Here is a 14,691-nt window from a genome sequence, read left to right on the forward strand (position 1 = left end):
AGAGGCTACACCCAACACGAGTGTCGACCGGCCCCCCACAACTCCATGGCCGGCGCCTGCAGCTGGGATGGCGGCGCTTTCGGTGGATGGATCCTTCCAACAAGATGACGGTTCTGCGGCAGCTGGTATGGTTCTAAGGAACCCTGATGGTACAATCCTTTTCGCAGCTTATTGTTTTATATTCCACTGCAACGATTCGCTGGAGGCGGAACTACATGCGTTGACGCAAGGCATGGCTTTAGCTATACAACACTCGGACCTTCCAGTAGTGGTGCAGTCGGACTCCTTGAAGGCTTTGTCCGGTCTTTTCAATAATGCTCTGTGTAGATCAGCTTATGACCACCTTGTGTTGGAGATCAAGGACTTGTTAGGTACTAGGGAGTTTTTTCCTCTGAAGATTAACCCCTCTCAGAATAGAGTTGCCATCGACTGGCTCATTATAACCGCACGGAGCGAACTACTGTTGTGTGCTTGGGCTCAGTATCACCGTGTATTGAGGATTTGTGGCCTCAACACTGTAACTCTATCATCATACAATAAAACTCCCTTCACCCTCGAAAGAAAAAATAGACATTAATTAATTAATTATAACTAACTAATTCGCAGTGGCTCCATCGTCTTGACGTAGGCAAACGTCCGGTAGTAGTCTCCGACGTAGCCCCCCATGTTCACGACAAGTCTCCCCTCATCCTCGTGCCCGACGCGCACGACGCCGTCGTCTTCGTCACGACGCAGTCTCCTGCCCGAGGACGCTGCATCTTTCCGCCGGTGCGCGTAAAACGACGCCCCGTCGCGCACCGTGAGGACGCACTCGCCGGCGTACGCAAAGTGCGGCAGCGGGACACGCTGCTCGAGGATGTACCGGCGACTCCATCCCTGCCCTTCTTCCTCCAGGACCCACGCTTGGGCCGAGGCGTGCCCACGGGTGACAAAGCCCAGCCTCCCGCGCACCTCCGTCAGGTGGTAGCTGCTGTGCCCGGGCGGCATCGCGGGCGGCCGCGGGGTGGCGGAGACGACCACGTGCTCGTCTTCGAGGTCGAATGACGCGACCTTGGCGACGCCGCTCGCCGTGACCCAGATCCAGTATGTCTTGCCGTCGACGCTGGCGATGCCGGCCGCGAGGTTGCACTTTGCGCCGCCCGGACCAACCGGCACCTCCCGCCACGTCGCCTCCCCCAGCGTGAGCACATGGACGGCGTCGAACTCGCAGACCCGTTCGTAGCTGCACGGGACGTGCACCGCCTTGTGCTTCCCCGTCGTCGGGTGGTACGCGAAGCAGTACGCCTCGTGCCATGTCTCCATCTTGCTCCACTTCTCCGTGGTCTGGGTCTGGCTCCCGACGAGCGGCCCGGCGCACGGCAGCGGCGGGACGGGCAGCTTCGCGCCGGTGGCCGGGTTGACGACCGTGAGGGCGCCGCCGGCGCGCTCCTCGTCGTCGCACAAGCAGAGCAGGCCGTTGCACGTGCCAACCAGCTGCACCGCTTCGCTGTTGCGGCCTTTGGCGGCGCTCCTCCACAGCTGCCTGCAGCTCCTCGACGCGGCGGCCGCCGAGGACGGGTCGTCGACGACGTAGGCGACGGCGTTGCCCGTGTGCCAGAGGAGGGGCTTGGCGCGGCTCTGCATCTCAGTGGTGCGCTTGTCGAGGACGTAGCGCCAGACCCGGCAGACGAGGCGCGCCCTGCGGCGGCTGCTCGGCGGGAGCCGCTGCAGGATGTCCACCAGCACGTCCGTGGAGAAGTAGCGTTCCATGGCCGTGGTCTCCGTGGATTTCCAACTCGATCTTTTCCCTTCCCCCATTGAAAGCCTTCCGCGTCCATGCTCGACCGTGTCGTTTAAAACGGACAGAGGGTTACCGTCGGAGCCCGGCTTAGTTACCGAGGGTTGTGGACTTGTTTTTATCATTCCTGACTTACCGAGGGTTGTGAACTTGCGCTCGTTTTTGGTTGGAACTTACATGGCTGTCAAGCTCAGTGTGAAAGGTTCGGATGGAATTTGAGAACGCAATGCCGAGCAGTTGCACGGGCTGCAGATTTTTTTGTGATTTTTCACCATGGATTAAGGACCGGTATATCCGAGGAACGTCTCGTAAACACTTCCTCTATAACAAAAATATAAAAGCGTTTGGATCATTAAAGAGGGAGTAGTTTCTTTACGAAGCGAGGAGGAAGAGTGCATTTTCTACCATGCACAGTATATACCGTGTATTGATCAGCCGCTTAATTATTTCAGGGTCATAAAGAAATCACAATGTACTAACCTGATGTACGTCTTACTTTTCTCCATCTTTCTGTCACATGGTCAGTTTGTATGTGTCAGCCTTTTTAAATAGTGTTCTTTTGTTTGGATGCCTCTCCCTTTTGCAACTCTATCCCAAAAATATATTTTCTCTTTCTATTTAAAGATTTGGATGCTTGATATCTTCTGAAATAAAAGTTTGTGTTATATTCTATTTGGACAAATGTGCCTATACTGATGATATATTTTAAACAAAATTTATACAAAACTGATCTATAAAAAACTCGATGAAACTTGGTACATACAGTTGTATTTTACTGTTTCGTAAGGTCGCTCCATGTTTCATATTTGAATTTTAAAATTTGTGAAAATATATTCAAGAGCGATCTTATTTCAATGTTCTCTTCACAAGGAACATAAATTTGCAAATGTATCATAAATCAAACTTACAGTTCAAAAGATAAAATAAATTTAAATTTTAGAATCATATGAAAAAACCCTGAGTGAGTGTAGTACTGCTCGTTTCTACTTTGTGAGTGAGAGAAGAGATATTGCAGGTAATAACTACGGGAAAAGTTGTCAGGAGAAATAGTGATTGATTGATATGACATAAATTAATAGAACAAGGGATCATAAATTGAGGTTAACTAAGCAACACAAAGACTAGATGCATGCACGGATCCGAATGTCAAAGACAACCGGTGACTGATACATGCATGGTATATACCATGCATGGTAGAATGTCTTTTCTCAGCGAGGAGGTGTTGAAGTTACTCAACTCTAACGGCTCCCTTCAACAAAAAAAAACTCTTTCCCGTAAAACTGATTTTCTGGCCTTCCTTTTCGGAATTCAGAAATCAATTCAATTACAAGGATGGTTTTGGTACGGATTCACATAGCACCATATAATCAAACTCCACGACGGCATACTGTTCGGAATTTTCAGAGATCCATTCGATTCATGCACTCCAAAGGAGGATTCATCAGTAGATGGGATAAATCTACCCAAGAATGATTACCAACTCAAGCAGCATGTTCCAGAACAAACTTTAGGGCACGATTTGATTTTGAATTCTGAAGATGATCAAAGACAACGAACTGGCTCTGTTCACCACAATTCTAAAAATCAAACACACCTCTACCGAACCTCAGGCTAGCGTACTCCTTAATTTGCCTTGCCTGGCGAGGCCGTGCATTTGGTAGCACGTTAAAATCTAGCTTTGCCAGGCGTGACAGTTGGTTAGGGCGAGAAATTTAAATGCTTGCAAACAGAGGCGAGCAAAATTTGACGATCGGTCTAGTCGAACACAGCCAGCTTCTGGTACTCGTCGCCGGCGATGGCCTCCATCATAATGGCCTCGGGGTTCACCACGCCGTCCCTCTTCAGGAAGATCTTGAGGAAGTTCTTGGAGAAGCCGCTCACCATGGCCACCCCGGGCTGCGTCGACGTCACCGGCATCGATTTGGAGTCGCGCAGGTTCCAGAAGATGATTTGCGGCACCACGTCCCCGTACCCGGCGTCCCTAAACTTCTGGCAGATCACCTTATAATCTGTGTTCCACGACCGCTGCCTTTCCTCCTCCTCGTCCTCCTCATCGTCGTCCTCAGAGTAGTCATCGTCGTCGTCATCCTCGTGCCCCGACGCCTCGTCGAACTCCATGTCGCTGTACACAAACACAGTCCTGATCATCTTCTCTGGCGCCAGCCGGGCTTCCACCGCCGTGCGGAGGATCTGGTCGAACACTGCTTGGAAGTTGGTGTTCATGTCCCACTCCATACGCTGCACGAACCTCATCTTCTCACGGAGGGTCTTGCCGTTGATGAGCTGGAGCTCAGGCCTCTCGCTGAAGGTGATCACCTTGCCCGCCCACGGCTCCTCGCTGAGCTCCGACGTGAGCACGCCGAGCGCAATGCACACCTCCATGGGAGTGCCGGTCATGCTGCCGGACACGTCGCAGACTGAGATGCAATTGCACGACGAGCCCTTGGAGCGGAGGTCGTCCACCATGCGGCGCCACTGCAGCTCGGACACGTCGTCGTCCTCGCCACGGTAGGCGGCCGCCGCGATCTCGTGGGGCAGCAGCGCCCCCGCCGAGATCTTGGCCTTGCCGGCCTCCACGTCCTCCAGGTACTTGTCGAAGCGCTCCCCGTCGTGCTTCTTGAAGAGGACCTTGTAGCGCCGCATGGCCACCGAGGCAACACGGGTGTAGGGCAGCTCCGACCACCGCTGTGCGCTCATGTACACTTCAGGGAGCTCCAGGACCTTGCGCAGAGGGACGAGCACCTCGCGGCGGAGGCGGTGGAGGGTTTGGTACGTGTAGTGCTCGTCGGAGAGCTCGGCGTACTCGGGGTCCGAGTCCCGCGGGAAGAGGCGGCGTGCGATGGCCTCGCAGAACAGCGTTGTGCGGTCAAACGACGAGCCCGGCGTGGGGCACCACTTGGCGGCGAGCCCGATCTTCCTCTTCTTGCCGTCGAGGGCCAGCTGCTCGAGGTCCGTCGCAAGGAGGGCGGCGAAGAAGTCAGCGACAGCGTCGAACAGGAAGCGGTGGGCACGGTCGCCGTAGTACGTCTCCAGCGACTTCACGGCGAGCTTGGCCACCTTCCGGACCTTCTTCGACGGCCGCCGCTTAGTTGCCGCCGTCTTCTTCTTCTAGTCCACCTTCGGCTTCTGCTCGGCCGGCTCCTGGACCGGGACAGGGGCGGCCTCCACCTCCATGGGTTTGCCCTTGCCGGACCCGGCGAGGGCGGCGGAGTGATAGGCCCCGGACATGGGCTTTGGCGGCACAGGGGCCAGCACGCGGGCTTGCTTGCGGTCGGCCAGCCTAGGCTTGCCGTAGTCCTTCTCCTTCCCGTCCGCCTTCTCGGCGGCGGCGCTCTCCCTGGCGAGCCTGCGCACGTCGGGGCCGTGGATGAGGCGGAAGAGCAGCTCGGGCAAGTCCTTGAGGTAGCCGAACTCGGCGAGCGCGGCGACGTTGCAGGCGAGCGTGCGGGGGTGGTTCTGGTGCAGCCAGAGCGCGGCGGCGTAGAAGCCCTCCTTGTCCGACTTGCCGGTGCCGCGGACGCCGCGCAGGTTGCAGGCGAGCTTGAGCGCCGTGAGCGCGTCGTGCGCCCAGGCAGGGGCTGCCCGAGTTGGCGTACGAGGCGGAGCCGTTCTCCGTGAGCGCCCTCCGCGGCTCCAGCTCCGCCTTGATCTCCGCGGCCGACGGCGCGTCGGCGGCCGCGTCGAGGACGCCGACGGAGGGGTGCGAGTGCGGCATGGCGGGGCCGGGCGACGGGCGCGCGCCGCGGATGATGGGAGGGCCGAGGAGGGAGCGCGGCGGCGCGGCGGGCTCCGTCTCCGTTGCCATGATAGCTAGGGTTTTGATCGGTCGTCGCGATCTGATGCAATTGATATTTTTCCTCTTTTCGTTGAACTTATTACTCCCTCCATTTTAAAATATAGTGTGCCCGCGCTTTTTGAGATCTATCTTTGACCATAAATTTAACCAATAAGACCGACTGCGGCGGGAGAAAAAATTATATAATTGAAAACTTTTTTCAAATACGAATTCACTGATATAATTTTTGCTCCTGCTGCAATTGGTCTTGCTAGTTAAATTTACGGTCAAAGTTAAAACACGAGGATAGAGGAAGCACTACATTGTGGAATGGAGGAAGTATACGCGATAGATGATGGGGATTTTGATCGATGGGAGGAGCTTGATTTGGGCCGTCGATTGAACCGACATGGCAGGTGGACGGCGCAGATCCGACAGAGGGGAGTATTAATGTAGTTAACGGAAAAAAAGTTATATTGCTCATGGAAGACCGATAATCTTTTTGAAGGTTTATATTATAATCGTGTTCTAATCACTTCGGCTGAAGTTCAGCCGATTTTGTGGAGTTTGAGTCAATTTTTTGTTGGTAAATTAATGTTTCCCGGTCTACCCGCTCATGATGGGCGTCGCGTTCGCATCCAAAAGCCACGTCCTTCCACATGGACCCGATGAAATCGCCCCCTTCTTCTTATCCTTTTCTCCACCATTGTCATGCGTGCCGCCATGGTGAGCGTCGTCATAGAGGCTGGGAGGCCAGCAACGCACAAAAAGTTGCAATGGGGACTACAACTCGTGATGTGTCGTCGCCACCGATGCTTGAACGAAGCAGTCACGGCCGTGCGTGCTACAATGGCGATCGTCACCCGTGCTGAAACCTGGTGCCGAAAAGCTACAAACAGGGCGGTGACAAGCTATGGCGGGCGAAGGCGATGTCCTGATGGTGCAACTGGTTGTCGAAAAGCTGCAATGTTAGGAATATGACACACAGGAAAAGGAAGATCAAATCAATAGAGATGACACAATGATTTTAACGTGGAAAACCCCTCTAATAAGAGGGTTACGATCCTCTGCAATATTGTACGATGTTGTACAGTCACTGTCATGTGGGACCTGGCCCCACATGTCATCCACACTACAGCACCATACGGTACTGCAAAGGATCTCAAATGCTAATAAGAAGGGGAATCACGAGCGTGAGCCAAGGAAACTTAACTATATCGGAAAAAGAGGTTACAAACACCGTGGATTTACAACGATGATCTTATCCCGTGTGGCGGCTTACAAATAATATATATTGCAGTGGTGACCTAGGGCGATATTGTGCCCAAGCCTCTCTGACGACGAGCCTCCGCTCCGCTACATCAAAAGTTAGCCTCAATATGAATTTGGATCACAACTTAACATGCAACCTGCTATCGAAAAACTACGCCCGACACTAGCAGGAGCTGCGACGAGGGCTACCGCAGGATGCAATGGTGCTGGAACCGAGCAACATGTATGTTGGAACCAAAGATTTTTTTTTTTTTTGCTGGAACCGTGAATGGCAATTGTTGCAACCCGCGGATAAGGGACGTGAGCTTCCATTGTGACCATGACGTCGTTTTTGCTGCAACCGACTGAAGCCGGAGCTGGAACCAGAAGTTGGTTTTGCTACAACCGAAGCGGTTTTCTATGGCGCCGACGAGGGGTAGAGTTCAGATTATTACTACTGGAGCCCTTATTCTTTTGATGGAATCGGCACCATGTTTTGTTGGGACCGACGCCCTGGCTTGCTACAACGTTCGCGCCTGGGAGCTGCAAAACGTGGCAAGCTGGAATTGTCATCTCGGTGGTTGCTGGGACTGGTGTCGTGACATACTGGAACCAAGGGAGGGGGCATGCAAGAAGCGAGGCAACCCCCACGTTGCAATCGTCGACGAACACTCATGGTAGAGACGGGTACGATGGACCAGTTTTGCGAGGGTGGCGACGACGTGGCGAGCGCGACAAGTAGTAGTGAGCCGACGGTGCTTCAAGAGTTGATCGGCGTGTCCATGGTCTGGTCAGCTGAGCTCGCTGCCGGGCTCTTCCTGATGAAAGGGGAGGGGATGAGTGTTGTATGAGGAAGGAGAGGGGCGAGGAATACAACGGTGTGTGTAGGGCCAATCGGACGGGCGCGCGACGCCCAGGCAAAATTTGACCGGTGCCTTGCGTCGCCCTTTTTTGTGCATGATGTAATTGCACTTCCTTTTACAACTACACTTATTTGTCTTTTTTGAAAGGGTTCTTTTGTTTGTTTCTATTTTTTTTGGTTTAGTAATAACTGTACTTCTAAATCGTCGAGTCGTCTACACAATCCTAAGAAATCCACCCTCCTCTCGTAACCCTCTCGGTCCTATCCCGTCTACCGGCCCGTTCCCCTTTGCGGCGGCGCATCGCCATCGATCCAGGCCGCCGCACGCCTCATCCCGCCTTCCTCCGTAGCTAGCGGCGGCGCACTTCGGCAGGTCCCTCCCATCTCGCCTCACCCCGGCCGCATTCCTCGCGCTGCTCGACTCCAGCCTCATCTCGCCTCATCCCGTCATCCGTAAGGGCACAGCGGCGCGGCAGCGTGGAGCCGTGGAGGGCAAAGGCCAAAGGGTGATCACGACAGGGCGGCTCGACTCCCGACCAGCACCCGGGTCTACTAGAAGAAGCAAGCAAGGGGCGGCGACCACAGCACCAAGCAGTACCTCGTCATCAACGGATCCTTCTCTTCAGTATCAATCCCAAGGTACAGACCGACACTATGCTATGTATGTGCATGCGTGATTGTGTGATTTTGCATGTGTATGCAGTGGGTACTTCTGTTTCCAGCCAAAGACATTGAGCTTGTATGTATTATCATTCTAGAATCTAGACTATGGCATACATTACTTCCTAGAGCCTAAACTCGTCGACGGTGCGAAGCAGAGGCGTGGAAGAACTTGGTGTTCTCGTCCCCCTCACACACCGCGCGACGTTTGCCACGCTGCCGCCAGTGCGCACACTGCCGGCGAACGGACGCGGCGAGAGCCAGGCGGGCGTCGCGGCGGAGAGCGCTCTCATCTGTGGAAAGAGCACGGTTTTCTTCCAGGAAGTCAAACAGGTCAATAATGAAACGACAATCATTATCAAAAGTGGGAATGAACCGGTGCTATTTTTTCCAAACCTTGGCAGCAAACCTGAATGCTTTCTTCCTAGCCGCGAGGATCCCACCTGCACCCGTAGCACGCACCGGAGCAGACCAGGATGGCAGAGTGGTAGGGAGGAAGGCGGGGTCCTGGAGCCAGCTCGTTTCAAAGAAGAACCGTGAGGGGTTCGGGGTTTTGGTCGAGGCCGTCACCAGGAGGGGAACATGATCAGAAGTGACGCGAGGGAGGGAGGTGAGAGAGGAGTCAGGGAACACGTCATTCCAAGCATTGTCAAAAAACGCACGATCAAGCCGGGCAAGGATGGGGGGATCCTGCCGATTTGTCCATGTGAAGGAGCGGTCCGAGAGGTGCAGCTCAGGCCAAGCAAGGTCATTGACAAGCAGCTCATGCCTCTGCTTCGCACCGTCGACGACGCAACCGCATTGCGGCCCTGGAAGTCGAAGGGGTGCCGGTGCTAGACCATGCAGGGAAGGCCGCGGCCCTGCGTGCTTTCTACATGACGCTGCTAGGCCGGTCCATGGAGCCCGTCTGGCATTTCGACCTGGCGGCCCTCTACGCTGGTGCCCCCTCTGTAGACGGGCCTGCTCTTGTGGCCCCTTTCGAGCAGGCCGAGGTCAAGGCGGCGGTGCACGCCCTGGACCGCACCAGCGCCCCTGGCCCGGACGGCCTGGGCCCAGCGTTCTACCAGGCGGCCTGGGGCGTGGTGGCGCCAGATCTTCTTCGTCTCTTCGACGAGTTCCACAACGGCGTCGCTGCCCTCGACGGGATCAATCGGGCCTACATCGCTCTGCTGCCCAAAGGGAGCGGTGTGCCGTCCCCTGCCTCCTTTCGCCCCATCTCGCTCCAAAACGGCGATATCAAGATCTTGTGCCGTGGGCTTACCTCACGTCTTCAGCGGCAAATTCCTCTCCTGATCGATGAAGATCAGTCCGGCTTTGTGCGGGGGCGGAGCATCTCCGAAAACTTCATCTATGCCACGGAGATGGTGCAGTGCTGCCATCGTCGCCGGGCCCCTACGATGGTCCTCAAACTTGACTTCGCCAAGGCGTTCGACTCCATCAACTGGGCGAGCTTGCGCGCTGTGATGGAGGCCAGGGGGTTCCCGTCGCTCTGGTGCGACTGGATGGATGCCCTCTTCCACTCCTCGAGCTCGGCGGTCTTGTTGAACGGGGTGCCAGGGCGATGGTTCCGGGTGCGCTGCGGCCTCAGGCAGGGGAACCCCATCTCCCCCTACCTCTTCCTCATCGTCGCCGACGTGCTCCAACGGCTGATCCGCCAGGATGATGTGCTTCGCCACCCCCTCCTTCCGGGCGCGCCTGCGGTGGTGCTGCAGTACGCAGATGACACGCTGATCATCGCGCGGGCGGACGAGGACGGCGCGGCCCGTCTCCGGCAAATTCTCGATCAATTCGCCGCCGCCACGGGGCTGATCATCAACTTCACCAAAAGCACCCTGGTGCCGGTGCATGTGGAGGAGGAGGCTCTGGCCCGCGTGGTGGCCGCTCTGGGCTGCGCCACGGGGTCGTTCCCGCAGACGTACCTCGGCCTCCCTCTCTCATGGGAGAAACTGCGATTCGCGGATTTCCTTCCGCTGATTGCGAAGGTGGACAGATATCTCGCCGGCTGGGCGGCTCGCCTTCTCTCCCCCGCGGGGCGTCTGGTGCTCATTGACGCTGTCCTGGACGCGCTCCCTACATATGCCATGGCTGCGTTGCTGCTGCCGCCTGCCGTGGTGCGCGCGTTGGACGGGCTGCGCCGCGCCTTCCTATGGAACGTCGCCGAACGAGCCTCGGGCGCCCAATGCCTTGTTGCTTGGGAGCGCGTTTGCCGGGCGAAGAGCGAAGGCGGGCTGGGAATCCGCGACCTGGCAACTCAAAACTTGTGCCTGCTGCTCAAGATGCTGCATCGCCTTCACACGACCCCCGGCTCTCGGTGGGCAGCCTGGATTTGGGGTGGGGCTGGTGGACGCTCCCTCCTTGCTCGCGGCGAACTGGCCCTTGGTGAGCACCGGGCCGCGGTCGTGAAGTTGCTCCCTCTCTACCACGCCATCTCCGTTGTCGGCGTCGGGGACGGAAACACATGCTCCTTCTGGTGGGATCGTTGGCTGCCTTGCGGGGCTGTCGCGGCGGCGTACCCGGCCCTCTTCTCCCACGCCCTGGATGCGGAGGCGACGGTCGAGCAGGTGCGTGCACGTGGGCTCGCCCGCTGCCTGGTGCCTCGGCTGACAAGGGTGGGTGAGCGCGAGCTCGCGGTGGTTGCGGCACTCCTGGCCGCGCTGCCTACAAGGGACGGGGGGGATGAGAGGCGACTTCTGCACGCCGCCGCCCCCAAAGGCGCCCTGTCGTCCAGCTCCGCGTACAGGCTGCTGCGGTTTGGCGGGGTGACTGCGGGCTTCGCCTCCATGATCTGGGAAGCGCGCGCGCCCTCGCGGATGAAGTTTTTCTGCTGGCTGCTGGTGCAACGACGCGTCCACACGAGGGATGTCCTGCTTCGAAAGCACATTGTTGATGCTGAGGATGCCGGCTGTCCACTCTGCTCTGCTGCTCTGGAAACTGCTGACCACATGCTCTTCTCCTGCCCGTTCGCGGTGGCGTTCTGGAGGCATGTCCAGGTCGTGGTCGATGGTGCTACGGTCTGCAAGCTCGGCGTCCTTGCTGCTGCGGTGGCGGCAAGTGTTGAGTCGGAGGTCGAGTTCGCCTTGCTGAGCTGCTGACAGCTTTGGAAACACCGGAACGCGGTTGTTTTTCAACGCATGCCGTCGTCCCTTGCTCGCCTGCTTTGCTGCTGTAGGGAGGACGCGGTCCTCTGGCGTGATCGGCTGTCTGAAGCTCGTCAATCGCATGTAGAGGGATGGGTGCGTGCGTTCTCGGCATTGCCTACGTGATGCTATCCTCGCCCCTCATGTAAAGTTGGTGTTTGTAACTATCCGGGAGTTTAGCCCACAGTGATCAATATATTCAGGTGGGGGATCCTCCCCCCCCCCCCCCCCCCCCCCCCCATTGAAAAATTCAAAAAAAAAAGAGCCTAAACTATGACAATGGCATGCCTTGCCCCAATACTCGTATGTGAAGCAATTATAAAAGATCATGTATTGCTAAATTATGTTTCCAGCAAGCAGTTCTTGCCAAAAAGAATTTACTCCCTCCGGTCCTTTTTGCTCTGCACATTGGTTTTGCCGAAAGTCAAACTTTGATAAGTTTGACCAAATTTATATTAAAAATTATCAGCATCTATAATATCTAATAAATATAATATGAAAATATATTCCAAGATGAATCTAATGATATTGGTGTTGTTATGTGAATGTCTATAATTTTTTATATAAACTTGGTCAAAGTTGGATGAGATTGACTTCAGACAAACCTAATATGCAAAGTAAAAAGGACCGGAGGGAGTATATCTAATGTTGTACTCCCTCCGTTCCATAATATAAGAGTGTTTTTGATAGTCAAAAACGCTCTTATATTATGGGATGGAGGGAGTATCTAGGAAGGATTATAGGTTACAGATTGTTTGGTATCTGCAGAAGTTGCATGCTACTCAAGATTTCTATAGATTTATTGTTGTATTATGACATTCCTAAACAGACGCTGTCAATTCTGAACCTTGTTTTATTGCAGGTTTGTTTCGAGAAATAAGATTAAGTGAGCTTTAACTGAAAAAAACAAAAGGTGGATATCCCCGTCAAACGTGGAAAGAAGAAGCAAAGGCGAACAATGGTATGACGGACTGTAAATTTCACTAGCACTTATTATATTCTGAATTTCATCGTTGAAGCCTATATATGTATCATTGATATCCTTTCTAACCTTGGAGATGGACCTTTATACGGTTACCAAAGTGTACACTTACTCATATTATCTGGGTTCATGCATAATTAGGTGTGCATGTTGAAATTATCCAGAATTTATCCTTTTATTTACCCTTCTGCTATTGATCTGCGGAGTCGGTTCGAAATGTCCATGTTCATATTACTTGGATTCGTGCATAATTAGGCATTCATGTTTATATTTTCCAGAATTAGTCCTTATACTTGCCCCTTAGCTATTGATTTGTAGAGTCGGTTCTTGTACTTTTTCATTATAATCATTAACTTAAAATCTGCAGGTGTTACCGAAGACTTCATTGCTTGATTTGACTGTTACCAAAAGAGGTGCTCTGGCTTGCACATTGTATGAATCCTATATCCTGGGAAAAGAAGTTGTCCAAACTGTCACTGTAGCAGGTTCTACAGCTAATCATTCTGAACTCCACATGCAATCAGCGCTTGCCAAAGGAGTTATCAACTCAGTCTTGTTGTTTTACTCATCAACGCACTTTGCTGGGTGGAGTTTCTGTGGGAAGCTCAAACCATCAGATTTCTTTGTCACGCCTTTGGGTTACTTCAAAGTCTTGGCCTCAAAGCTTCAAAAGTTGAAACCCAAGAATGAAAGGAGGGTTCGGAAAGATTACCGTGTAGTCTTCCGAATGCTGAAGTCTCTTTTCTGCAGAGCATTGCATCTGCCAAAGGAAGTTCGACACCTGTTGAAGCTTTTGAGAGAATTCAGAGAGAAAGATTGTTTAATTGTGAACAATCATCCGTCTGGTATGAGTGAGCAGGAGAAATTATCCCTTCTTGTGAGATGTTGCCCGAAATTAGAGCACCTGGAAAAGGAATATCCTGAAAAGTACATGCAAGTAATAACCGGGCTGCCATTCTGTGACACGAAACCCCATTGGAAGATAAGAGTCAGTAAAAAATCTATACTTGGATAATGTGCTAGCTGAAACAATTGACACCTACCCGGATGATGGGACAGGTGTTGTCGAGTTTGTATGGAATTCATTGGAGTACTTGGGCACACAGCAATCTGCCAATTTGACGACGGGCCAGACAAGAAAAAGGAAGAACTTTGAGGATGAGCAAGTGCAGCACATGCTGGGGAAAGCCCTGCCTGGGTTACTTTGTGAACTTATGAGGCTGCTCAATGATGCGGGAGCACTTGAGAAAATCCTTGGTAATTTTTATTTTATTTTGTTAACCGAACCTTCTGAATGTTTGTTAGCAAGTAGTTAACCACTGTATAATTTACAGGGGCGTCGCGTCCTAGGTTTGGAGGTCGCTGCAGAACAGATCACTGGACCTCTTGAAGATACTGTCTCTCGGACACACCGGTCCTCTTCTGTGCAAAAATATTTTTCCAAAATTCTTAGTATGACAAAAAAAATCCTCCAAAGTTCTTGCAAGCATATTTGGATGTTCTTTACCATAATAAAAAAGCTTGAAAACCCATTGCGATTTTCATGCTTCGCAAAGATAACAAGCAGAAGGGTTGCAAAAAAAGGTTCATGTCTGTAGAAACTGAGACCAAAAAGGTTCATGTTTTACAGGGGCGTCGAAGGCTTTGTGTGTGTGTGTGTGTGTGTGTGTGTGTGTGTGTGTGTGTGTGCGTGTGCGCGTGCGCGTGCGTGTGGTGTGCGTGCGTGCGGTGTGGGGGTGTGTGTGTGTGTGTGTGTGCGTGTGTACGTGTGTGCGTGTGCGTGTGCGTGCGTGCGTGCGTGCGTGCGTGCGTGCGGTGTGCGTGTGTGTGTGTGTGTGTGTGTGATTAACAAAGCAGATGCGCCAATAACATTGCTCATAAAATTTCAATGATTAGGATTCAACACTGCTCCAGGGAGGCCAATGGCTTGGCACACTTCTTAGCTACTCCCTCCGTTCCTAAATATAAGTCTTTTAGGCATTTTAGTATGAACTATATATATATATATATATATATATATATATATATATACATATATGACAAATTTTATCTACAAGCAGTGGTAGTTACCACCTAATTATTTAGCCTCCACGTGTCCTCAAACATAGCTGCAAGCGAACGAAGACCTGGGCTATCATTTGCGGGCAGAACCCGCTAACCCATAGGCTGCCGCACTTAACAGGTGGAGAAAATCTATTCCCTAGATAAAGCATTCCCTGATTTTTAGGTGGGGAGGTACGTGTAACT

The 14,691-nt window shown here is 53.2% G+C and overlaps 1 protein-coding gene and 1 long non-coding RNA gene across 2 annotated transcripts; one reads left to right on the top strand and one right to left on the bottom strand.

The window, feature by feature from the left end:
• Positions 1–3,345: 3,345 nt before the first annotated feature.
• On the bottom strand, positions 3,346–6,213 carry LOC123153528 (uncharacterized). Its single transcript, XM_044572618.1, has 3 exons — positions 6,163–6,213; positions 4,902–5,587; positions 3,346–4,868 (listed from the first exon to the last, which is right to left on the bottom strand). The coding sequence occupies exons 1-3, from the start codon at positions 6,211–6,213 to the stop codon at positions 3,533–3,535; spliced, it is 2,073 nt and encodes a 690-aa protein (XP_044428553.1). The 3' UTR covers positions 3,346–3,532.
• Positions 6,214–7,882: 1,669 nt separating this feature from the next.
• LOC123152457 (uncharacterized) lies at positions 7,883–14,173 on the top strand. The gene is made up of 4 exons (XR_006476207.1): positions 7,883–8,304; positions 12,325–12,423; positions 12,812–13,701; positions 13,779–14,173. It is a non-coding gene; the product is annotated as an uncharacterized lncRNA (long non-coding RNA).
• The last annotated feature ends 518 nt before the right edge of the window (positions 14,174–14,691 follow it).

Source organism: Triticum aestivum, chromosome 7A, assembly GCF_018294505.1.
Source record: "Triticum aestivum cultivar Chinese Spring chromosome 7A, IWGSC CS RefSeq v2.1, whole genome shotgun sequence".
In the NCBI taxonomy this organism is placed as follows: domain Eukaryota; kingdom Viridiplantae; phylum Streptophyta; class Magnoliopsida; order Poales; family Poaceae; genus Triticum; species Triticum aestivum.

What these genes read in the sequence shown, in the direction of transcription:
- LOC123153528 (XM_044572618.1), bottom strand. Translation starts at nt 6,213, where the DNA reads ATGTGGAAGGACGTGGCTTTTGGATGCGAACGCGACGCCCATCATGAG. An exon ending in GCGACGCCCATCATGAGCGG is followed by an intron (nt 5,588 to 6,162) that starts GTAGACCGGGAA and finishes TCAAAACCCTAG; the next exon opens with CTATCATGGCAACGGAGACG. An exon ending in CAGGAGCCGGCCGAGCAGAA is followed by an intron (nt 4,869 to 4,901) that starts GCCGAAGGTGGA and finishes GAAGACGGCGGC; the next exon opens with AACTAAGCGGCGGCCGTCGA.